Here is a 26,554-nt window from a genome sequence, read left to right as displayed (position 1 = left end):
AGACTGATGTGATACCCCTGAATTTCGGGATGCGGGTTGGCCAGACCCACGTCCGATAACCCGAGGATATCAAATCAATTAGCAATAATCGAACACAGAATACAAATAAGAAAAACAAGAATAACTAAATTGCTGAAAAGAACCTAGAATAATAATCCAAAAACCTCAGAAATAAAATTTAGTTAACAAAGAATGATTCTGATACATCCTACTTCTTCATTTCTATTACAACTCAGGAATCCATCTAGTGGACCCTTTAAATATCTCACTGAGCTCAAAAGATTGGAATTGAAACCCAAGTCTAAAATATGAAATGAAACCCTGGTCATCGGTGGAGTGAATAACTATATCTACTCAGCACGATCCAGCTCCAAGTCTGGAACTAACAAACACCTGTAAAAATAAGAGTGGGTCAGACCCACATGCAAATTCTTCTCTAACTACAATCCAAACAGTGACTCGATACGCAGATACACCCTAGATATCTCAACAATAGCTATCTAGTCCATACATATAGATATATCCACACTAAGGGACATTCACTAAACTACAGTAGGGGTCCCAACCTGAATAGAAGGCAACATGCGAAAATGCACCCAAAGGTGGGCATGAGTACCTAGACCTAACAGGGTACACCTCAACCTACTATAACCAGCTACGTATCCACTGCATATACGCACCCTAACCAACAAGTTTGAGGCTCAAGCTCATCTCGTGGTACCATAAACATATATATAAAGTCCGTCCAAAACCAGGGTATGTAGTTCAAATATTTATTGAACTGACATACAATAAATAAGCTAGTTAGTCTATCAACTTATTCAGTTGATATGACTTAACTATCATCCATTAATCCAGGAAGCCACTCAACTTAGTTGCAGTTGATTTGACTTAACACAATTAGGATTCAATATTTTTAAATCCATTCCTTTAATCCATTAGGTTAGGTTTAGGCGTTTTGAGCTAAACCGTCCCCTAGTATGTCACCGTCCCATACCGGTGCATACAATCCTTCATATCCATGTAATTGACAAAATATATTTATTCAGCAATTTAAATCCAAAACCATGTAAAAATTACAGACTATCAATAACAGTACAATAATTTAATAACTAAAACCAAAAGCCAGGTAATTGCAGAATAGTTTATACAACACTACAGCAATTATAGTTCAAAACCATAATCCAATTACTTGTATGATAATATCTAAGATCCCACAATTAACATCCAAACCATGTAAATTGCAACCTATAAATAACAGTATAGCAATTTACAATCCAAAACCATCCCAAATAATTACAGAAGACTATTTATAGTTTCAGCAATTTAAATCCAAGAGTTAAACCATGTATTTGCAGGAAACGGTTTAAAGGTTCAACAACTAGCATCCATAGCATACGTAGATCACATCTAATATATCAATGACTCTATCATGCATAAAAAAAATAAGTTTTTAAATCACATTATAGTCCCATAAATTGCTAGATTAATTTGAGTAACTTAATTTTCTCCATCAGGTAACCGCGTGCTAAGTTGCATACTGATATTCTATTTAATCTGTTAGCACAGAGCCCCAATAAGCTACAAGGCTAATTGTTATTCAAAAGATTCCATCACGCATTTAAACTTTAATTTAGAACTATATTATAGCCCCTTAAATTGTCAAATTAAAATTAGACAATAAATTTCCTTCCAGCCGTTAACCGTACGCAAAGTGGCTAAATAGCGCATAGTTAATTCCGTTAATACCAAGAGGCTATTTTATGCATTTCAAGACCTTAGTTACATGTTAAAATAATTATTTAAAAACCCATTAAATTTCTAAAACTGTTCAATAACCCAAAATGCCCAAACAGTAGCTAAAAATTACAGTATGCGTCAAATTGAGAAAGAGCCTGCTCTTGGAAAAATTAGAGCAGGCTCCATTTCAGCCTAGAGCCGCCTCTTTTAAAGGTAGAGCCTGCTCTACTTCCTCTAGAGTAGGCTCTACTCATGGGGGAGCCGTCTCCTACCTCCGTGGAGCCGTCTCTTTACCCCGCTGCGAGCTTCAGTCCGTTCCTGCTTTGTTTCAGTCCGTCCTCTTCACCTCTAGTCTATTCCTAACACTCTATTGGTCTTTAAAACTGATCTTAGGAGTTTAATTAACACCCAATAGCATCCCATCAGTTTGTTATAATAGTAGGAATTAAAACAACAACAAAAACAACAATCGTCTTAACACGCTTTTAAGATCAAACACTGAATACAATCTTGTAACTACAGTTCCATTCCAACCCCTCTGCTCCTCTTCAAAATTGAACCTAAGGTTTTATATCATCCCATTAACATCCCCATGGTTCGTTTACAGTAGATAAAAGCAGGTATAGTAACTAAAATTACAACAGAACTTAACATGCTTAAAGAACAGAAAACTGAAACGACACATGCATGAACTGTAACAAATTGGATTTCAATACAAACAAATCATCCATATAGCATATAATAAATATGTAACTTCCAATTATTGATTGATTAAACCCTAGAAACTATCTAGGTGCACAGAACACAAGCCAAAGGGAAAGAGGAAGAAAAGAACTTGCCTGTAGTTTTGGTCTCAAAACTGTGTTGTCGTCTTCCTAATTTCCGGCAACCACTGACCATCTTCAAGCCTCCTATGGTTTTGGTTTAAGCCACCACAACTCTCCCTTGGCCCTCTCTATTCTCCTCCTAAGTTTTGTTCTATTTTCTCTCGCTCAGTTCTCTCAAAACTCTCTATATTTTCACTGTGCCGTGAATAGGGTTACTAAACCCTAGGGACGTATAAGTTATATATTTACAACTAATTCCCACTCCAAAGTCCATAAAAACCCTAAACTTAAAACCCAATTAATTATGTCGGCAAGCCCATAAAAATACTAAAACCCTAAAAGATAATTCATACACTTAATCTAATTAAACAGTTATGTCCATGCAAGAAAAAAAAATTAATAATACAATTAAAGTAACTACAACAACCAAAATTAATTTAATTAAAATATATTTAACCAAATAAGGCAATTCAAATACAAGGCTAACAGTTTAAAACAAATAAAACAATTAAACATTTAAGCAACTAGTCACATAAAAATGTAATAAAGATAATTGAAATTCCAATTTTATCCTTTTTAAAATTAGGGGTATTACAACTGATCTCCTGATGATTCTTTCTTTCTCCGTTATGATATATGTGCTGCAATTTTAGGGTAAAGATTAATTTAAGGTTAAACATGTTGCAATTTCTCAGCACAAGGATGGGTAATTTTGTCATTTGACATGCCTGATATTTTTTTAATAAAATTGAATTAAAAATTTAGGGGCATTTATGACATTTCAAATGGCAGGGGTGTCAATGTAAAAAAATTCGTTGACCAACCGCTGAGTGGCGTTGACTAAAACCTTAGGAAGGGCGTTAGTGCAATTTATCCTAAATTATAATAACGTAATTTGAAATGGCAGAAAAACTCACCATGAAACCGATTATAGTATTGCTTTAAGAATTTATTCTCTTGAAACAAAAGCGGAACACATCTCCCCCTTAGATGCACTTGAATGAGTTAGTTTGTATTGACTTTAATGCATTCAATAATAACCACATTTAGCCCATTCGTTTCGAGAAAATATTTTCTAATTCTATAAACGAGCTTGAAAAAATCATCGATTTGTATAAGTCGGGTTTTATTTGAAAATTTTTAAATAATAAAAATTTCAAATTGGACCGGTAAATTAATATCAAACAACTCAAGTTTATAATATATTACTATTTGTAAACGTTAATATCAAGCAACTCGACTCCTACTATGAAATGAAAAAACAACACTTGGCTACTCACCGGTGACTGGTGAGTAACTCATCCCTACTGACTATTGATGTGGTTTAATCATAAATGCACATTTATTCTTGATTACAAAACCAGGAAACTAATAATTAAGGAAATCAGTATGGATGATGCAATTTTATTTTTTAAAAATTTATTATCCTTATTTATTACTTTTCATATTTTGTAATCACAACTTATATGTACATTTTTTATTAGGCCAAATCAGTAGGGATGGGATTCATCGACGAGTAGCCAAGTATTCGAAATGACATAGAATAAAATTAAAGTGCATCCATGTTCCATATATCTTAGTGTTAGTATCCAGTTTAATAATTCATTTTTAGTGTCATATTCATATCCAAATTCAAACAAAATTATATGGACATCACCAATGTCCAACACATGTCATCCAAATAAAGAAAATATAATTGAATTGAGGGAGATTTTGGGTAAAACTTAATCGATTCTATAATTACTTGTGTTTATGTCGATTTTATGATGAACTTTAGTCAAATAATTATAATCAAAATATCTAGTGGGACAAATATAAAATAAATTCAAAGTGTTTGATATATTGATAAAAGGATAAATTACCTTGACCTCTTTTGAAGTATAGATAAATTAGATAAGGTGAAGTGCAAAAGACTTCCTCGCAGTTTAAAAAATGTGCAAATAACACCCCTTGTGTTCAAAAACCATCCCTATAGTATGAAAAGTGAAAAAATAAGGACTTCTTGCCAGAGGGATAGGTAAATGTACGAAAATATTCCCCAATATTCTTTATACAATAATAATAAAATATAGCTAGATGTTGAAATAACTTAAATAGGCACTTCTCTAAACTATGTTGTTTTGGGTTATGAAGCTACAAATCGGATAAATTATTAGGTATGCTTGGGACCACCACCTCATATATGGTCCAGGCCAATTATACAAAACCATGTCAGCACTATTTACAAGTCAGCGTTAACCACACAAGTCAACACTTTCTCTCTCCTCTCTTTATAGACAACCATGACTCATTCTCCTTCATCTCCCTCATCTCATTCTCCTTCATCTTCATCCCCTGGCATATATACTAAAATATGTAAGTATAGAGAAAAATTAAAAAACCTATAATCTCTTCCACTGCAGTATTGATAATGGGGATACAATTCTTTTCTCTTCACTCTCTGTCAATAAAGACACCCTTGCAGCGACCAGTACACGACTAGCTTCGCCGACGAAGAAGAAGAGGACAAGGAGCCCTTATCCTAGATCGAGACTTAGTCGATTTGCAGATCCTTTGTGCACAACAAATTGAAGGTGGTGCTGTAACGATCCAAACCCCCCCGGTCCATATTACTAACCGGGTCCCGACCCGACCCGCAAACACCCAAGGGTAAAATGGTCTATGTGACCTGCACTCGGCATTAGAAGTCTAAATGAAGCCTTAAAGGTCAATTCTAACCATTTTGAATGAGAAAAATCAACCTCAGTCACTATTCAGGTCACTTAGGGTTACAAAGGTAAATTGGTTTTTTTGGATCGTGCAACTCATTGGGGAGCTTATAACTGTCTTATAGGCATATGTGGTCACTTAGGATCATTTAGAAACATAGAAAGACAAATTGGTTCAAGGCCACCCAATTTAGGACTAAAAAGGGCAAAAATGTCATTTCCGATCACTCTACTCGTTTTCTGGCGGGGCCATTGTAATCCAAACCTCTCAAATACCCCGTGGGACCCGTACATTAAAGCCCGGGACAATAAAAAAACTTTTAAAAAATAGTGCCTAGGGTCTATTAATGAGCGCTCATACGAACGCTCGTAGGATATCCCCAATACCCCTTTTGCGAGCGCAGTGTCAACCCCAATGTCGGATGAGCTATCGTTTGCCCACTTCAAGCGTTCGTCCAGCCCATAAAATGGGCTCCTTGCCCTCTTTTGCTCTGTCCTTGCTCCTGAATCCATTCTCGAACATCCCTTGGTCATTTTTGACCTCCTTGCCCTGACAAGTATAGAATACTAAATATGAAATTAATGCAACAATTTCAGTCTTGGAAATATAAAATCATACTGAATTCATTTACACAATCCTGTATTACATTGAAAATGATCCAATTAAATATAAGTGACAAAATTAGAACCTTACGGTTGAATTTACAATGTTTTACAAAAAATTTACATCAACTGTACATTTGACACAAAAATAATGAAAGTAAACTTCTATCAACCCTAACTACGTATACGAGGGTTCACCATTAACCACGTCGCCATCATGACCTGAAAAATGTTAAAGAAAGGGGTGAGCACGGAGGCTCAGTAGGAGATGTCTGAAGCACTTCCTTTGGACTCTCTTGAGCCATACATTACACATACGAGATAAAAAAAAAATCGGGATCATACTTGGGGTTTTCATAGCATTTAATTCATGAATCAATCTCAACAATACTATTTAAGCATTTCAATGCAAGTATGGATAGAATGCAATGCAATGTAAAACCCTATAATATCCCAACGTTGGTCTCAACCGACCCCAAACTTGGCCTTTACCGGCCACAAATCCCACCTACCCTAACCGACTTTACCGAGTTGGGATTGACACTATCCCTAGCCTCTTGGCCATTTGGAGCCTAGTATCAACTTTTTCACATCCTATACTGGACCGCGCCCACTTTAGGTCTAGTTAGCACCAGGCTCACGATACCTGGTCTATTTCTAAAAACTTTCATTTTCTGCCTATCCTAAGATGGCTAGCTTGTTAAATTTTATTCAATTTCTTCACCGTTCTAAGATGGCCTAATATCCTTCTCATTACATCTTTCCCCGTCACGCTATGCATATTATTCAATTTCATCCAATTAACTTTCAATTTCATATTTTTGATAACCGTGGCATAAGCATAACATTCTCTATAATTCAAGCACAAGCATGGCATTCCTTACAATTTAGGCACAAGTATATTATTCTCAATACTTCAATAACAAACATGTTTCCTATGTAAATCATATCAACAAAATCATGCTAGTACTTTGGCACAATTAAATAATTATTCAATTATTTAATAATAACACTTCAATTGCAAGGAAATGAAACATTTTATACATTAATGCTAGCATGCTTTCATCACATCTTCATCAATTATCATTTCATTCATATCCTTGCATTCAATATAGCTAAGAAAAGATTCAATAGAAGATTACTCAACAAAAGGCAAAGTATAAAACATTAGGAATCCTTACGTCAATTGTGTGCACCCAAACATGCCCTTAGGTAGCCAAACAAGCCCTAAGGCTAACCCCAAATTCGAAATACCACCAAGCCCTAGTAATAAGGGTCTTAAAAGAAGGCCTTTATGTATAAATCAATTATCCCTTCTTGATTTTCCTAAAATTCTCACTCTAAACCTCCCAAATCTAACTTTAAACATTGGTGTATATGGTATATAGATAGGAGCCGAGAATGACAAGAAGTGTGTGTGTGTGTGTGTGGGGGGGGGGGGGGGGGGGGGGGTCCTCCAAAGCTTGTGTGGCCTTCTCTTGCCAAGTGTCAACATCCTATGGTTACATACTTATTGTCCAATTACCATCTTACACTTGCACTTTTATTTCAATGCTAACAAGATCCCCAAAATATCTCCTCTAATATATAGATACACATATATGTATATGCATGAGAAAAGTCCATAATGCCCCTCTATACAAACGGCAAAACTGGGAGAAGTTCCCAAGCCCGAAAGTCGTCCCGACTTCTGAAAAATTCTAAAAATGACCCTATCCACTCTAATTGACTTAAAATAATTAAAATTACATTTCTTAAACCATCGACTCGATAAATGACCAAAACGACCCTCGTGCCCGCACGCAAAACGAGGCACAAAAATAAATAAAATAAAATTTTGAAATTTTTTTTGAAAAATCTGGGACATTACAGGTGCCGCCACAAGTGTTGAAGGACTCAACGATGAATGAATCAAATCAATTAGACGATGATGGATTGTCGATGAGCTGCAACGCCGATAAGTGACAAGATATTTAACATGAAGATTGTGGGTTTTTTTGGGTTTTCGGAGCAAATCGGATAACGACGGGTGGTTGGAGAGTCGCAACACTAGCAATGGCGAGATCTTTAGCATGAAGATTGTGGGTGTTTTTTTAGTCATTGATGACCAGCAATAGCGAAGGAAGTCATGTCATGGGTTTGTCTCCATATAGATAATAATGATGCCTTTTTCCATCTATATTGTTTCTTTATTCCAAAACTTATTTTATTGCTTTAAGAAAAGCCATGGCTTTAAGCCCATATTCATACTGTGTGCTGGCAAAGGTGCCCGATTTGGTTTCATTCCCTGTGATGGCTTTGAGTCCTTATGCATATAATCACTCATGTTTATCAAAGTGCTGACGTTAGCTTAATTGGATCCATAATCTTTGTGCATAATATATTTTTGCTACCACTTTAGGAATAAGAGAATATATATATTAGGGTTAATTACAACGACACCCCCTGAGGTTTACCATATTGACAATCATATATAACTTAGTCCTTTTTTGAACAAAGACACCCCCTGTGAGAATTTTGATCCAAACAAGCCCTTAAAATTTTAGAAAAGACGAAATTGCCCTTCAATATTTAATTCATTTTTTTTTGTAAAATATCAGAACTCATGAAAAGTCAAATTTGCCCTTATATATATACATTATTACCAGCACCATCATATCATATATAACTATAAAACTATATATATATATATATATATATATATATATATATATATATGGGCCAAGAGAAAAGCAAAGGGGAAGACCAGCACCGCCGCCAGCTACACTGCTGCAACTTCCACCCTCTCTCCGTCCACCATCTCCCTCTACTTCCACAATCTCACCGCCTCTTTCCTCCACCTCTGCCACCGCCCCCGCCCCCACCCCCCTCAGCCCTTCAACACCATAAGATCAAAGCTTTCATCTCATCTCATCTCTCTCGTTTGGAGGAAGAGCAGCGGTGGCGACGAGGCCTTCATCCTCTCTCCCAGCGACGTCTGCAACACACACACATTACAATCCCATCATCGTTGTCCTCACCTAACCAAACCCGAATTGTCAAATTTCAAACCCCGTAACCAAAACCAATTCACAAAACCCAAGCGCAAAACCCAACCACAGAACCCCAACACAAATTAAGGCTAGGCCAACCCAAAATCGTCACCACTGCCAAAAATTGTCTTGCTATGGTCAGAATATCATAGTCATCACCAAGCCTGTTAATCGTAACCGGAGTCACGTTTCGCCACCATGAAATGCAATAAATGAAACGTCGATTCGCTTCCTGATTTGAAGCGTCAACGCATCAATGACGTCTTGATCGCCACTATCGTCGAAGAGAATAAGTCGTTGCCCTTGGATGAGTGTCGCGACGTGACTGATTCACTCAACCCAGTCGCCGGAATCGATGGCATCAAGCGACAGTGGTGCTGTCTAGTGACGTTAAGGTATTGTGACGGCATCGGATTTTGTATTTTGATTTTGTGACATGATAGCTCTATTTCGAGCACCATGGTGGTGGAGGTGGTGGTGGAGGTTGGGCTATGGTAAAGGGCTGTGAAGTGGTGGCGGTGAGTGTGAACAAGTCGTAATGATGGCTGTTGGTTTGGTTTATTAAAATATGAGTAGGGTCTATTGGTTAATATAAAAAAATTGTATTAGATAAATTGGTAATTGAATGTGTTAAAGGGTAATAATGTCAATTCACCATGTGTAAAGACCATTGTGGTGTCTTTATTAACTTTATCAAACCTAAGGGGGTGTCATCGTTCAAAATGAGTAGGGGTAGTTTAGGTAGTGTAAAAGGGTAGCATGGGTATTAAAGGGCCATTTTTAGTGACATGATCGTCACATGCTACTTTAGAAGTCAGAAGCTCTTCTTTGGTCACTTTTCATAATACAAGGGTGGTTTTTGAACGCGAGGGGAGTTATTTACACACTTTTGAAACTAGAGATTTTCTGCATTTCACCCAAATTAGATATAATATATCGTGTATAACGTTTGTTACTTTGACTTCTCTTAAACCCATTTGCCGATAATTAGAAGGTGACTTTGAGTGTAAAAAGTCGGTAATGTCCTTATATTAAAACTTTAGGTTTTGTGCGAGTTAACCTCTTGATATGCCAATCATCATTTGATAAGTGAATAGTTGTGCACTATTAGATCTATTGTGTGTCTACCGAGTGTCATTGGTATACACAGTCAATGAAAATTAATATAGGAGGTAGTTGAGAGCAGTTTTCAAAACTAAGTGGGACCAATTTTCATAAAAGGATGTATTTCCATTGGCCGAGCATTGACATGGAATATCTTCTCGTACCAAAAGATATATAAATCCGAAGAAAAACAACTAGAGTTAGAACTTGTTTGAGATTGCTTTTGAACCGCTTAAAAACGCTTTTATTTTTTAAAATTATGATTAAATGTATTTAATAATAATTAAAAGCTTTTGATAGTTACCAATTTTAGCTTAGTAGAGCTTTGGAAAGAAGTTAAAATTAGTTACCAATTTTAGCTCAGTAGAACTTTTGAATGGAGTTAGAATTTATTTTGAAAAGTGAGTTATGAGTAGAAGTTAAATATGTTTACTAGACAATTTTGTCATTTTTTATTTTATATAAAAACAATTACACTTATTCTATTATAAAGTTGCTATTATCAAATATGATAATATTTTATTAAAGAATATATTATTGTAAAATTAATAATAGAATTATTTTAAAGAATATTGTTTCCAAATAAATTATAAAAAAATAAAATATACTTAAAAAATATTTATTATAACCACAACAAATTTTTAACACTACTACAAAAAAAAACGTTTCTTTTATTCTATAAGCAATTTCCAGACGGGTTAATATTAGACAATTAGTAGAACGTCCAAACGGGTTTGGATTAGTTCTGTTTTGCTTAAACGGTCCCATTTGATTCCATATTCCATGAAGGGGACTGGATTTGGTCCGGTTTATCTCTTAAATCGAACCAGAACTGTGTACCCAATATTAGCGGATTATTGTCTGGTAGATATGGTTTTGCCACAATCCTTCCTCCCCAATTTCGAACTCTCTGCGACATTTTTGCCCTGAGAAATAGTTATACAGTCATATTTCATATACATACTCACACTCATACGTGAATGTGTACATGTATATATGTATCTATACCTGGTTCCTGTTGATATCTCCCTGAACTTGCCATGAATTTAGCAGTGGAAGCTTCTGTTCTCAGTCGTTACAGAAGTGAATCGGTGAATATATCTACTCACTTCACAGCTTGTAATCGCCGACTAAAATTCTTACCCAAGCTTATCCCAAGAACACTGCGTTATCCCATCAGAACGAAGACGCATCACACTGTTCCCAACATTCTCAGATGTTCCTGCAATTCTGGCCCACAATCAGACAACATTGTTGTTGATAGATTTCGCTCAAAGCCGACAATCGGAGAAAATAGAGGCGAAAGAGGGAAGGAATTGGTGCCTGGTGTGAATTCGGCGAAATTTGGGGGTTTGGTTAAGGGTGGACTTGTGTTGGCAGTGTTGGCTATTGGGGTTATTCGATGTCGAAGAGTTCTTGCAGTGGAGGGGTTGGTGGTGGGTGGTGGTGGTAGTGGTGGCTATGGGGTTTTGGACCGGGCTGGGGTGTTTCTGAAGGGTGTTTGGCCTACAATTCTACAGGTTTTGCGTGTTTTAAAAGAGCATGGTTTGGTTTTAGCTGCACTTTTGTCTCTCTCTGCCTTCTTTTCGATGGCTGAGACTTCAATCACGACGCTATGGCCTTGGAAGGTATGTGGGTTTTTACTCAAAATTGAGCTTATTCTCAATCTTATTATTATTGGACATATTACTATTTGTTACAGCTTGTTGCACGTTGAACATGGTAGATGTTTAGATGGAAAAGTCACTGGAAATGTTAGCAGCAACCTCAATGAAAACATGGGCACATAAGAAACAATTGTGAATTATTAGTATATGGTGCTGCCTATGCTACCAATTCAATTTTGTAATGACACAAAAGTTTCTGGCTTGTTGGCAGTTTAATATTATGCTCCCTACCCCTTTGATTTGGCTAGTGCTTGAGTAATTCATGAACTTTGGGATTATAATGCAATTGACAAGTGGATGGATGGAAACAATTTTATTACCAATACAAACTGTGTATTGATGTTTGGCACTAATTTCCGGCAAATTCTTGCTAGACACATGAACAGTTATTTATGACCCTGATGTCACATTGAATCCCCATTCTTTGTTTAAAGGCTATACAAATGTGTAAATTGGAAAGTCCAGGTTATAAATGTGAAGCAAATGGAGTAATTTCCACGCGGCGACAAAGTCCAAGCATTTAGGTGCATTATTCCAGTACAAGTATATTAGATATATACTTATAAAAAAATAAAACTAAAATAAAATTGTTATCTATAAGATGACAATGAGTACATTGGTAGGATTTCAGTAATTTTTTTTGATAAGTAAAAATGTATTAGAAGGCGTTCAAAAGGGGAACGCGTCCCAAGAGCTGTAAAAAACCCAAAATAGAGAAAGGGGAAGACCTATGGACCCAAAGAACCCAAAAAGTCCACAATGGCGGTTTCAGTATGATCAATGATGGTCAACCAGATGATACGATGGTTGTGATTCATACGATGGTGAGTTTCTTTGGGCTAGCTATATATGAGAATGTTTCCTTTAGATGCTGAAACTACACGCACAAATAAAAAAGAAAAATAGAAAATCCTATAGTTTACGAAGCTTTGGTTCTATAGAGGTCGGAAGAAAAGATAGAACATTAATTTATAATAAAGCTATTGTTTTAACTCATCATAAGAGCAGCGAAGCTTCTAAACTTTTCATGAATTTATCACATATATAACCTGACAACAGTTTGTGCAGATAGGGCTAGCATTGCTATCGTATATGCTATGGCTATTTTATACTACCTTGTCCGTGGAGATTTCCTGCAGAAGTTATGTGCAGAATAATTGAACTTGGACTTCTAGCATTTGTTTACTGGAAGTTGAAAAGAGCTGGAAGGACTGTCTTGTGCATTCATGTGAATATATGCTTAGAGTTTTTAGTTTGGACATTACTTCCTATAAAATTAAACTGAAGAATATGAAAAATTAATGCAGTCCCTTCCATCTTAAATATAGGTGACTCCTTTACAGCCAGTTTTTCTCTATTCTGGATAAGTAAACACTTCAACAACAAAGAATTTAAGTGTACAACAAGTATCAATGAAAACAGAGCCAGAATGGGGCACTGCACTAATGGAAGTACAAGGAGGAAAAGCAAATAAAAAAAGGGAAGTCAGGCCTTTCTAATTTCTCCTGTATGGTCTCTCTTGGTGATCAAACATGAACATAAAAAGCACAAGATTTACTGCACATATTTTCCAGACATTTGCTGCTCTATACCATTTCCTAAAGACCCATCTGCCACAATTCACGTGTTCATTTTAGTTACTGCTGATTTGGGTGCTTTTTCCCTCTCCAAAATTAAATCTAAGACTTGGTGGCTTCTATGACCACCCTGTTCTTCAACATTGGTGGCTTCTATGACCACCTCTGATCTTGTCTCATGAAATAGGTATGAATGAGATTGCCCGAGAATGGCTTCGTGGATGGGCCTTCATAGACTTAAACTGGCATAAGAACACCATCCCACCCTCTCTCCCAGTTCTTGTTTTCCAGTCCTTTCCGCTCATATGCAAACATGGGGGAGAGGAAAAGGTGTGGTGATTGGATTTCTCCTTGGGTTTTTTGGGGTTGAATGGTTTTATCATTTCTGAAGAATGCTAATCTGATTTATCATATCAACATATTATAAAGGATTGGAGGAAAGACTTAGCTAACTTAGTAAGGTCTCAAATAATTAAGATCACCATTGGGTGATTAGATCCGTTTGTGGTCCTTAATAACTTTATCTTTTCGTTTTCTCTCCACCTCGAAATATGCCTTAAATACTGATTCTTCTACAGGTGCGTGAGCTGGCTGAAAAAGAACCAGAGAATGGTGTTTTCAGAATGCTCCGTAGTGACGTCACTCGTTTCCTCACAACCATTCTTATTGGCACCACGTATCCAAACTTGGATTTTTTTTCCTTCTTATTATGTCGTTATTGTTTCTGTTCTGAAAGAATAATTTCAGACATTAACCCTCACTGTAATTTTTATGCCATGCATTCAGTGTTGTCAATATCGGGGCAACTGCACTTGTCACAGAGGCAGCAACAGCAACTTTTGGTGAAGCTGGTGTTAGCGCAGCTACTGGTGTTATGACGGTATGTCCCACCATTTTTATTTAAGCAATAAAAGGTCTTTGAATTTACCAAACACATGCTTATTGCTTTTGTCTTCTTTTTTTTTCGGTTAAGTATGCTTTTGCTTATATTTTACAATATTTTATCTTTAAACTCAAGTCATATAATTATAAGTATCTCCCCTCTCTCTCTCTCTCTCTCAAAGAATCATATCATACAATTTTGAAGTTACGGATTTCCTAATTCTTGTTTAGAATTTTTTGAGTTAAAATTTGTCATGGTAATTTTTTTTTGGGGTTACCTTTCAGCTGTGGGGTAGCTAACAGTGATCTACACCATGATTGTAATCACATTTTGCCATCAATTTTCATCATTAATTCCAAATTTGGTTGAATCTAGAACGAAGTCTCAAAGCTTAATATTACGGTTGATTGACTTGTGGAATATTAAATATTTTGAGACCTTGAAAATGATATAAGACCCCTTAAAAATAAAAACCTTGGCAGAGCTACTCTCTCCTACCTCATATAGGGGATTTGAAGATAGAGTCCACTTATGATCTTGATGCAATTATTTATTTCAAAATTACTGAGTAGTCCATCGTTTAAAAGGCAAGTTTCTTCCTCTTGATTGAGACAGTAAATACAAGGTTTGATTCCTTCTTTTAGCTCCTTGGCTTACTATGGCCTTTTAGATAGTTTGTCAATACTCAATTGTGCTTATAGCATTTAGCAGTAAAAGAGATGGGATAGAAGTTTGGGTTTATTACACAACATGCAAGGGAATCCTGCAAGTGTCCATCGTAGAGATTTTTGCTGGACAAGATATAAGTTTGTTGACAAGATAACTTACAGTGTCACGTACCTTGTTTATACTTTATACTACTCGGAGCGCCCAAAATTGTGCCTATATTGCAAGGTAGAATGTTAGTGTTTGAAGAGTTATGAAATGAGTTTAAAAATAGTGGGACCATCACGAATAATTGTTTTCATATTTCAAGGTCAATGCACCTTCTTTTGGTGGGTGATCCTCTCTCGGATTTCCTGTTAGACAAATCCAAGAAACAAGTTGGGGTTTTGTCTGGCTCTTGATTTTCAGGGCAATCCTAGTCTATTCTCTCTTTGCAATTGTTTAGTCTTCATTTATGTTTTTATCTTGGTCTTGTTTGCTTAATTGTACGGTTTTGCATGCATCACAGGTATTTGGGCTTGCCCTTTTTGCTTGTTGAGGTACTAGTTTTACTTATCAGGAAAAAAAGGAGAAAAAGTAACAAAGTAAAGATTGCTATTTGATGTAAGGTCTGCAACTTGGGTCGGTTGGGTCAGGTTGAAGGCTAACCAAGGGGTTGGAGAAGTTACCGGCAGCTTAACCTAACTGTGCCTAGGGATTTGCCCATCCTACGTGTCAATTTCATCAATATTAAAATTCATAGTAAGAGCCTAAGAGGAAAATCCATCGATTTTAGGAATGGTGAGGGTTCATGATCAACTGTTATATTAGTGTTCTGTCCAATCATTGGAATTTTTCGTATTATGATCTAAATTTTCTTGACACTTGCGCATTGATGGTTAGGGACAAAGGGAAGTTCAATTAATGAAAATAAAGAAAAATACAATGCTGAAATTTATGGATGGTCCATGTGATATGTAGGGCCGTGTGTGTAAGCATGTGTTGCACACTTGACATGATGACACTCATGGTGTTCATGTTTCTGAAACTTTTCTGTATAATTCAAGAGTTTCTTTTTTTCTTTTTAAAACTGAAATTTATGCAAAGGAACACATATATTATGCTTTTCTGTTACCATGCCCCTAATAAACTTAGTACTTCCATCACCGTTGTTTCTGCATCATTCTTCCGCATGCACACACGAACTAAAACAAAGATATATCTATTTTTTGATGTAGAAAAATTTCAAGCTACACATAAGGATGCTTCCTTGTATCTAGGTTTTAGGAGTTGCTGTGTTCATCATGGAATCTGATACTCATGTCCTTGATAGAAGATTGTATTCTGCCCCACTTATCATTTTCTTTCCTCATCCTTCTTCTTGACATTTTCAAAGTTTTGTTTGGATCATCATCATTCAAAATGCCTTGCTCTTTTAGTTACGTGCTATCCTGATTTGTGATGGTGGTAGGAAGACATGCAACTGGGTAAGTTAGGTCACCTACCAGCTACCACCTCGTTCTCTTGCGATAGTTCTTTCAAACCTAAAAAATGAAAATTTCCTTATCTTAATTAATGCAAACTGATTTCAGGATGATCTTTTCAATATAAAGGCATAAAATATGGTTTGATTTTAGATGCGGATAAACAAATCCCATTCAGTTCTTGCATTTGCTAAGATTCTGTAAGAGACTTTTTGCATTAGATATTTATTGAGGACTCTCACATTTTTCCTTTTAAACCTTTCATGATTTAATCTTTTTTATATACATGTTCAGGTAAGTATGCTTCAAATCTATGGAAGTTATCTGGCCGTACATTTGTGTGTCCAGGTTAATTGAACTGAAATCCTCTATTATTGGTTTCAGGTTGTTCTTTTGCTCCTCACTGAAATTACTCCAAAAAGTATAGCTGTTCACCATGCCGCAGAGGTCGCAAGATTTGTTGTATGTTTAGAATTTCTTCATTTCCCCAAAATTGAAATTAATTTGCTACTTAATTTTATTGCCACATTATTTGTTAGTTTGTGTTTTATGCATTTCTGTTACTTCTACTTGATTCTTGCTGTTTTATTGTGTCTAATCAGATTGAATTATTACATGTTCTGACTTCTGCGCAATGGCTCTAGGTCAGGCCAGTTGCATGGCTTTCAGTGATATTGTATCCCGTTGGAAGAGTGGTTACTTTTTTGTCCATGGGGATGCTTAAAATGCTGGGTTTGAAAGGAAGTAGGTATAATTCAGTATGCTTATTGTTTGATTCCGTTTTCTCCCTTCTTCACTCATTCATTTCTTTTCATGTTTGAGCCATGTGTTATTATGCCTGAAACTCTAACTGTGGATGGAAAGTACTATAATTTTACAAAATTGAATAGTGGACTTAGATGAATTACTATATTTAATTATTTATTCATGGCTTCTCTGTGCTTTTTTTGTTTTTGTATGGCTTTATTATTCAATTGGGAATTCTGTATGTAGTGAACCATATGTTACTGAAGATGAGCTAAAGTTGATGTTGAGAGTTGCGGAGCTGAGTGGGGCTATTGAGGAGGAAGAACAGGTAAATTCATAAATTGGTGCAGCCTTTCTGGTGTGCCTCCTCCATTTGGGATTACTTGTGACATCTGATTCTGATTATTAACAATTTCACATTGCTTAGTACCGTGCACATTTTTCTTGCTAAGAAGTGAGAATCCAACATTTCATTGCAACATTGTTAGTCAGCACTGTCACTCTTGTTCCCAACAAATAATGCCACTCTTGCAGGATATGATTGAGAATGTGCTAGAGATAAAAGATACATATGTTAGGGAAGTGATGACACCTCTTGTGGATGTCGTTGCAATTAATGCCGGTGCAACTCTAACCGATTTCCACAGTTTTTGGGTAACTCATCAATATTCCAGGTGTCTAATGCTCATAAATGTTTGGTGCACATTCCAAATTCATACTGCATTCATGTTCTTACAAAATTATGATCATGATTGTAGGGTACCAGTTTTTGAGCAGAGGGTTGATAATATAGTGGGTATTGCTTATGCAATGGATCTGTTAGATTACGTTCAGAAGGTAAGCTAGTTCGTACTGTTGTTGGAGTAAGTGTTTTTTTTTTCAGTTTGATATTTAAACTTGCTTTTTATTTACTGTTTTCAATTTTTGAAGGGAGAACACCTGGGAAATTCAACTGTGGGAGTTATCGCACACAAACCTGCATATTTTGTACCTGGTAATAGTTAGCTTCAATTGCAGAGATGGTGGACCTGTTTCTTTTTACTGGGAGATGTGTACCATAGTTTATGTATTGATTTTTGCTCATTGATTTGGCTAAGAATGCCAAAGTTGAACCTTGAGCATCAATTCTTTTTCACAAGCTTGATGTGGGACTGTTATATTGATGTAGTTTTACTGCCTTAAAATTTGAAGTAATAAAATTGAGTGTTGAATGAGAATATTGATTTTGATCATATTGCAGATTCAATGTCTGTCTGGAATCTTCTAAGAGAATTCCGCATCAGGAAGGTTCACATGGCGGTTGTTCTTAATGAATATGGTGGAACTGTGGGAGTATGATCATGTCTTTGATAATTGAATCTGATTGTTTTGGATTATTATTGCTATTAGATGTTCTTAATTTGTAATAGTATATAATTCGTAAAGCACCATGGTATTTATCCTAAAGATTTTACAGTTGAATTTGCTTTAGCTTCAGGTTATACATATGAAAATGTGCCCTTTCTATTTTCAGGGTTAATTGGCTCTTTGTCTCTTTGATCACCAGTTGCGTGTTAATCTTTAGGAAGACCTGATGTCTGTGTTCTACTGATGAAACTCCTCCTTGTCATAAACTTCCATCTAAATTTGCTTTTGATTAGCCTCATTGGCACATGTTCTCTCTGGTCTCCCGCTTAATCATGATGCCTTCTTCAATTTGAACCATCTTGATCTTCTTACATGGCAACGTGATATAAGCCAACTCTCTCCAATCTTGTTATTACTTTTAATGGTGCTTTGTCTGACTTCTCCCGGATGCATTAATATTTATTTTATCCTTTCTTTTCTACAACTCCTGTATCTCCAAGTTGTCATATTATGGCACGTTCAGGACTAACCGGCGCTCTTTACCATACAGCATTTCTGCCCTCGTACTTATTTTAATAAATTACCATTTCCTTTGATAGGTATTTGCTGACCATTATATACTACTTCACTTTTCACTTTATTTTGTTCTACATCCAATCTCCCCACACTTATTGGTCAATTGGATATCTTTATAGTTTGGTCACAGTTGGATATTTCTATGCATTCAATTCAAATTAACATTCCATCATATTTGTACCTAATTTTAATAAATTACACCATTTCGTAGACTCTAATTTCGAAGTCTTGCTTATCTTATAACCTTCCAATTCTTGAGCATCTACCAAAGTACAAAGTCAAAATTTACCCCACATTAGTCTCATCAACTGAAACTATATTGTTAGCAAACATTAGGCCATTTGGTCTCCCCATTATTCACTACTTTCACTAGCATGTTATCCTAAATCTGTCCTGTTGGGGCACCATAGAAATCATGTCTTCAACATTCAGCTGTGAACTGTAATTCTTACACGACATGGGGTATCTCTTTGCCATTTGTTGTTTCATCAATATATCAAGAAAATAAACTTCATAGTTGTAGCGTATTCATTAAATTTACTACCAAACTCTTTTGAGTGAATAAATTATATTTTTCTAAACGTCAACCGTACTTTGATTTTGATTTTGATTTTTATATAGCTTGGCTCATTTTATAGAAAATTCTTGAACATTTGTTATATATCTACCTTTGTCTTGTGAATTTTGATGGCCTAATATGTTTGCGGGAATATCTTCCTTAATTTTAGAACATAACTAGTATAAAATATATGCTGTATTCACAAAGTCTGTTCTGCCTTATAAACGATTTTGTGATATAACTCCATAATATGCACCAAGTCCTCCAGTATCATACGAAAAATTGAAGCAAATATTCTAGATGATGTGTTATAGAACTGGATGTTTTTGACAAATTAATGAAAAAACAAATTAACGAGGACTAACACTAGGTAATAACCTTTTCCAATTTGTTCTCAAAATGATTTGATGGTCAGATGTATTGTTCTCATTCCATTATTGTCCCTTTGACTGGGACATGCCAGGTGGAGTGGCACTTCTTCATCATCATCATCATCATCCTTGCCTTTATCCCATATGAATGGGGTGGGCCACATGCATTCTCTTTTTCCATTTTTCCTGTTATACATTTGTACACCATGTTGTCTCTTAAATTTAAGTTTTTTAAATCGTTTTTAATTACTTCCTACGTAAGCTTGTCATTGAAGTGTAATATTTATATTGTCATTGTTTCTACTTTATCAAATTTACATGTCATATATTCCGTTTTAGTTCTACCAACTCTTAGTTCCCTTGATTCTAATGCCTTTCTCCATATTTCTAATTTTGTTGCTAATGCTTCCTAAGAGGTATCTATTAATACCATGTCATCTGCAAATAACATTATTTTCCTATTAAATCATGGTATATGCTTAGCATCCATGATACCTTGGGATGTCTAGACTTTCAATAGACTGGAGAAATTAGAAGGTAATTTCATAGCGCGTAAAACTCTCTGGCAGATATCTTATGTGAAACTTTTTTTTGGCGGAACCTAATATTCGAGTTTCACTAAAATTTCTGTTTCCTGGAAGTGGTAGTGTTGAAGTAACGTGAAGAAAGGGCTCGCTTGATGGAATTTATAGTATTTTTTAAGAGAGCACTTTAAATTTCTTTTGCTAGTATCTTATGCCAAATCTTTGGCTTGTGCATGAATCAGATAGCTACTCTGGAAGATGTTGTTGAAGAAATTGTTGGTGAAATCTTTGATGAGAATGACTCAAAGGTAATGCTTAACTCAAATCATCATGTGCTTTTGAACTTCCAAGTATGGAATCTTTATCAAGCTATATTTTTTGGTAAATGATATGCGCTAGTATTAAATAGAACACGCTTAGTATTTATGTATATATAGTTTGACATTAGCCCTCAGCTTAATGCAACCCTCAGTTTTCGGGCTTGGAACTTGCTGTATAAAAAGGAATGCTCCAATTTAAAATTATTTGTAGTTGCTGACCTCTTGATGAGAATTCACTCAAGTCCTTTCCATTGGATGATTGTTAGCAATGCATTTACTTAGACTTCTCATTCTTATCTGTTTATACTTTGTTTTTGTAACTTGTAGCTTCTTAGAGCCCTTGAACTTATTCTTACTTAGAGCTGTGCATGCAGGAGATCTACTAAAATTATTGTAGCGTATTGGTATGTTCTTGGTAGTTAGTATTATGCTTAACTATTTGTAAAATTAATCATCATTTCATTTACGAAATGAATTATACTTCTAAAACTAAAGCAAAGCCTTCTTTTTTCTTTTATGCTTTGATATGAATGTAACATACCCATTACGGACATGATTACCTTGGATATATCCATGTAGCTGACTCCAAATAGTCGAGACTAAGGCTTGTTTAGTTGAGTTAAATTGATATGAGTGTCACATTTCATATGGGCATCTAAACTTAAATTGATATGCTACCTGGAACTTCAGTATACCATTTCATAGTATACAAGCTATAGCTTTAATGATTGAAATTGTTGGGTTAAGGTTGCCAGTTGGGTATAAGTATTTTTCTTGGAACTTGAACTGTCTCAACAAATTTCCTACTTTAATCCTTAGAGCTTTTGTGGTTACAAACATTTTGAAGCAAATTTGTCTCCAAGGCAGATTAGAATGAGTCAAAAGGCTCAAAAGTAGTGACAACCATGTAAGTAAAGTAAACCATGTGAAACTTGATGCACTAGTTAACACGATGAATGGATTTCAGCAGTTAAGTGCTATTTGGTTTACATCTTGTGATGATTGTTGAAATTAGAATTCTTTTGGGTGTTTCTCTTTGATGTACTAGAAGAAACTGAAGTTATGAGATTGTACAATCTTTAAAATCCTTTGCTAAACTTTTTAGTTTGCTTCTGTTTTAATTTTATCTTGATTATCGCATTTGAAATTTAAATTACTATTGGTCGTGAAGATATGTTCAATTTTGTGATAGTCCATTTTATTTATTTTTGATATATCTAGGAGGAAATCGAGAAAAAGACTGGCTATGTTGTAATGCGAGCAGAGGGAATCTACGATGTTGATGCAAATACAGCGATTGATCAACTATCAGAAGATCTGGATATTATTTTGCCAGAGGTGTGTTTGGTTTTATTTTAGTTTACAGACAATTCTGCATTTCATTTCTTAGTTTTAAAATTATTGTTTTTATTATTTTGTGTGAGCACTATGCATTCTGTTAATGTACGCTTCGATAGATAAAGATACTGCTATCAGTTTTATGTCCTTCATACACTGTTATCTTACTGAATACTGTGAAGCATGAGGAAAATTTATCACGTGTTCAATTAGTTGGGGACTGTTTTCTTCACCCGATATTAGACTAATTCTCCTCTTGCTGCTCAACCAGCGTGGTCTGACCTGACTTTGAGGGGACATATATCTATTTACATGTGCAATATATTGTCTGCTTCTGGTAATAATATAATCAAAGAAAATGGTGCTTATCAGTCCGATTAACAGGATTTTTCTGAATAAGATGAACTTGTCCAGTAATAGCATTCCGCAATAATTCTATTGAATTTATCATTGGTGCCTTTTACTGAGAACCATCATTACCTCTGCATTGTTCAGTGATGATTACTTTTGAATTAGTTTGGTGCTTATCAGAGTTGGTATGTAACTTCAATTTGGAGAATAGTTCCTGGATTTATGTTGGTAAATATTTTACTGTAAAGCTTGAGGGAATTGTATCATATCTATTCAAGTAGCTCAGGACATATCTCTTCACACATGAAATGTTTTCTTGTGGTGATACATTCCATCAAAATAAATGGAGCTTAGATTACTTGGATTTTGCTACAGTAGATGAACTTGTCCAGTCATATTTGCTAGTAGGCCTATTGAGTATATCCTTGGTGACCTTGAGTCCTTGACTGGGAATTGCATTGTGCGGTGTAGGCAATTTTTTTCGATGGTGTATCCAGTGCAGGAAATTATGTTCATAACTTATTCACTTATTTAGTTATATCTAGTACTCCAGTAATACTGAACGGATTAGTTATATCTAAAACTCTCTCTGTGCTCATGAAATTTATCAGCAAAAAGTGAAAACTAAACAAATGAGAACTCATGCAGTGAGCTCTGTGCATCATTCCTGTCTGTGAAAATGTGGTAGCGTTGTCATCTGGCATTGTTTTTGATGCCTTTGAATATTGGATTAGTCAAGTAATCCCCCCTTCCCTCACTCCCATTTTGAAGGAAAAGTTCAGTTATTAAGAAGCCAAGTATTGGGCTCACACTACTCCAATTTTTCTAAATAATTTGACATTATTCTCTTTTGGGTTTGCATGCAGGGCCATCAATATGAGACAGTATCGGGTTTTATATGTGAAGCATTTGGATATATTCCCAGGACAGGTGAGAGTATAAAGGTAGTGCTTGAAAAGGCAAACCGCGAGGAGAACAGCGATTATAATGGAGCAGAATCTGACCATCAAGATCAGAAGGATAAACATCAGAATTTTAAGCTTGAGGTATGGCTTTAATTATGTTTTTATTATTTTATTTTTCTGGTGCAAAGAATAATTTCTGTTACATAATTAAGTAGAAGGACAAGTAGTTATGAGGTAAGCTACACACACATGTACAAAAGCAAAATTAATATAACAAGGAGGATTCATAAAATGTGACAAAAGGAACACAGCCGGCATCCTTCCTTTGCTAGAATATCTGCACAACAGTTATCCTCCACTTCTACAATCATAATGGTCCATGCTCTTGATCGGTTGTGGAATTAAGGAAAGGTTTGCTTGTGCATCCATATTAATTATAGGGTGTGTATCCAAGGTCTCTAGCCAGAGTAAGACCATAAGCAGGGAGCCTAAAGTGCAGATAGCACTAATGGCCCCATTTAGTCCTGCTGGCAAATCCTGAAATCTAACAATCCCAGAGCTTCACCCACTGGTCCAAAGATTACTTGAAATTAACTGTTGGTATAGAATTTCAGCCAACTTTTCATGAAAAAAGAAGGTGGACCACTTAACCAGGGAGCTCCTAGTTGGATGTGCAACATGTTTTCAGCTGAGGTAGAAAAATTCAATTGTTCAACTGATGCAAACTGTCGGTACTTCTGGATAGTGGGAGTTGGACCCGAAGTTCAATCAGATTTGCCAAAAAAACAAATGTGACATTATCCCCCCTCTTTAATTTTTCTCAAGTCCCTGGACAAAGACAAGATGTGAATATATTTTTGCATTACTCCATCGGAGTGAGTCATAACAAATCTTGGTCGTTGGATTTTAATTGTAAGGAAAAACAGCTTCTATCTTTGATTTCTCCTTTTTAATGGTCAAAAGACCATTTGTTTGTATTACATCAATATGTTGATGGCTATTTTAATTTAATTCATTCGTGATCATATGCTGTTCTCTGCAGATATTGGCAGGAAACTGTAGAAAGGTGAGTGCTGTCAGATTTGAATGCATAAATCAGGATTCAACAAAAGAGGCCAAAGAGGTCACTCGCTTGGTTCCTAGAATCTGGAAAAGGAAATCGAGAAATGATGAAGATTCAGACATGAGTGATGATGAGAAAGTATACCAGCAGAAGCCAAATGATGGCATCTCTCATGATCATGTAAATGCTGAACATGAAGTTGACAATGACATTATCAATCTTTAATACATTGAGAAAAAAATAAAACAATAGAGAACTGAACATAGAATATTAGGATATCTAGAGATTAAGAGCATGAGAGATGTCTACAGATGAAGAGAAGTATCAACTTCCGAAATTTCAAAATTTTGTGATGTGCTGAGTGCTGCTGCATCAGTGGACCATAAGTTTATTAATGGCGGGGTCTCGGTGGATCTAAAATCAGCGTGCTTGCACTGTGAGTTGAGTCCAAGGGAGAGGAGACCTTGAAGAGGCGGTGTAGGTGGAAAGACCATTTCAGGTTGGGAGAACAGCTTGGGAGGCTCAGGCGGTATTGTTGGGGTAACTAGTTTAGACTCCAAGAATAGTTTTAGAAGCTCTCCCCTTTCTCTCTTCTTCCTCGCGCGATGGAGTTTTCTAAATCTTTCTTGTAGGAGACCGATGGAGGAACCCACCACAGTGGACTTGCCACTTCTCCTTCCCATTGAAAATGCAGAGCTTCAACCCGTGTGAAAGCTGCAGTGCCAAGGGACTTTTATCTCCAGCTGTTATTGTGGGTAAGTTTAGTGTTTTTGTGCTTTGCGAGTCTGGAAGTGGTACATGTGCAACATATATAGGAGATGAATGTTAGGTATTTGCCATTAATTTATGAGTTTTGAGCCATCTAATTGATTCTGTATGATCTAAGAGGGGAGTATCGGCAACTACTGAACAAAGTCCAAGAAGAAAAGTTATAATGCTTAATTTATGGTAGGCTGGGCTGGTGTATGTGAAGGCGAAAGGACTTTTTAAGGGAGCAAAAAGGCGAGTGAAAAAGTCCAAATTGTGGTGGAGATTAGCATTTGGAAGGGTGTGTTCAAGGGAATAAAATGGTAGGTAATGCCGTGTTTGGCTTGTTTGGAAAGCCCTTCATGCTTTGTAGAAGATGGTAGCTATTTTGGCGGCTATTGGATAAAATATTTAGCCCTTTTTATGTGTTTCCGGTCTCCACTTCCATATTTGCCTCGAAATAGAGTTTAGGTTGGGGAGGTAAGAGTTGTGTAGAAAAGACAAGGATTATAAGGAATATTTTGGAGTGTGATTTTGCTCGACTGAACCTTCTCTTGTTTAAATTGAGGGACTTCTGAGCTGCCAAGATTTTTCTAATGCGAACAAAAAAACTCTCTTTTTTAATTGACAACGACCACATTTCCCTGCTAAAAAACTGGTACTTTTGCCGCCGATTGTGATGGGTAAACTGTACAACAGTAGACTGTAGTTATCATTTTCAATAAATTAAAAATGAGAAGTGTAATGATAATACAAAAGAAAATCATTTATATAAGTTTAATGAATTCATTATTTAAATAAGTTTGTCCGAGGTTAATATGATGTCATTTTAGTTACATAAAACACTAGTCACCGAATGGTTAAGGAGTCTCTGTCTCTTAAGACGAATAATAAACGTTAGAAGGGTTCTAAAAATTAAATAAATAAACTATTTTTCAACTATTGCATGATACTTTCCTCCTCCGCAGCCCTTTAAAAAAAGAGTCTTTATTATCATACTAAACTGATGAGAACAATAGATATAAACTTGATTTTAGTGAAGAGGCTACACAAGGTTTAATTAACTTAAAATTATCTATATTCTTTTTTATACAGTAGCATTAGTGATTATACTAGGTGAAAAGATTTAGCATTGTTGCCATATTAATTAAATTAAAAGTTGTGCGCCATACTGTTACCATATAAATGTTTATATGAAGTCAATTAAAACTTACTTTATATCTTTTCCGACCGATTAAAGAAAAAAAAAAACACAAAAAAACAAAATAAAATAAATCACCCCTACGACCCAAATGAAAAAGGGTTAAAGCAGCAAATTACGTAGATTCTAGATGACGATATGACAAAACAATGCCTGATTCAATGCTGGGAAATGAATCCAACGAGAAAAAAATGTGATGGATATATATCATGAACAATGCAAAAAGGAGAAAAAA

At 35.7% G+C, this 26,554-nt stretch overlaps 1 protein-coding gene across 1 annotated transcript; it reads left to right on the top strand.

The window, feature by feature from the left end:
• Window positions 1-10,801: 10,801 nt before the first annotated feature.
• Window positions 10,802-25,237, top strand: LOC132307458 (putative DUF21 domain-containing protein At3g13070, chloroplastic). The gene is made up of 14 exons (XM_059805228.1): window positions 10,802-11,642; window positions 13,837-13,934; window positions 14,045-14,138; window positions 16,655-16,732; window positions 16,915-17,018; window positions 17,264-17,345; window positions 17,552-17,691; window positions 17,776-17,854; window positions 17,948-18,011; window positions 18,258-18,349; window positions 20,637-20,702; window positions 21,936-22,052; window positions 23,270-23,449; window positions 24,351-25,237. The coding sequence occupies exons 1-14, from the start codon at window positions 11,055-11,057 to the stop codon at window positions 24,594-24,596; spliced, it is 2,028 nt and encodes a 675-aa protein (XP_059661211.1). The 5' UTR covers window positions 10,802-11,054; the 3' UTR covers window positions 24,597-25,237.
• Window positions 25,238-26,554: the final 1,317 nt, after the last annotated feature.

This window comes from Cornus florida, unplaced genomic scaffold, assembly GCF_030987335.1.
Source record: "Cornus florida cultivar Cherokee Brave unplaced genomic scaffold, ASM3098733v1 CherokeeBrave_3.0.0_Hap2_Chr05, whole genome shotgun sequence".
Classification (NCBI taxonomy): Eukaryota; Viridiplantae; Streptophyta; class Magnoliopsida; order Cornales; family Cornaceae; genus Cornus; species Cornus florida.
This window is presented reverse-complemented; position numbering and strand designations above follow the sequence as displayed.

What these genes read in the sequence shown, in the direction of transcription:
- LOC132307458 (XM_059805228.1), top strand. Translation starts at nt 11,055, where the DNA reads ATGAATTTAGCAGTGGAAGCTTCTGTTCTCAGTCGTTACAGAAGTGAA. An exon ending in CGACGCTATGGCCTTGGAAG is followed by an intron (nt 11,643 to 13,836) that starts GTATGTGGGTTT and finishes ATTCTTCTACAG; the next exon opens with GTGCGTGAGCTGGCTGAAAA. An exon ending in AATATGGTGGAACTGTGGGA is followed by an intron (nt 18,350 to 20,636) that starts GTATGATCATGT and finishes TGCATGAATCAG; the next exon opens with ATAGCTACTCTGGAAGATGT.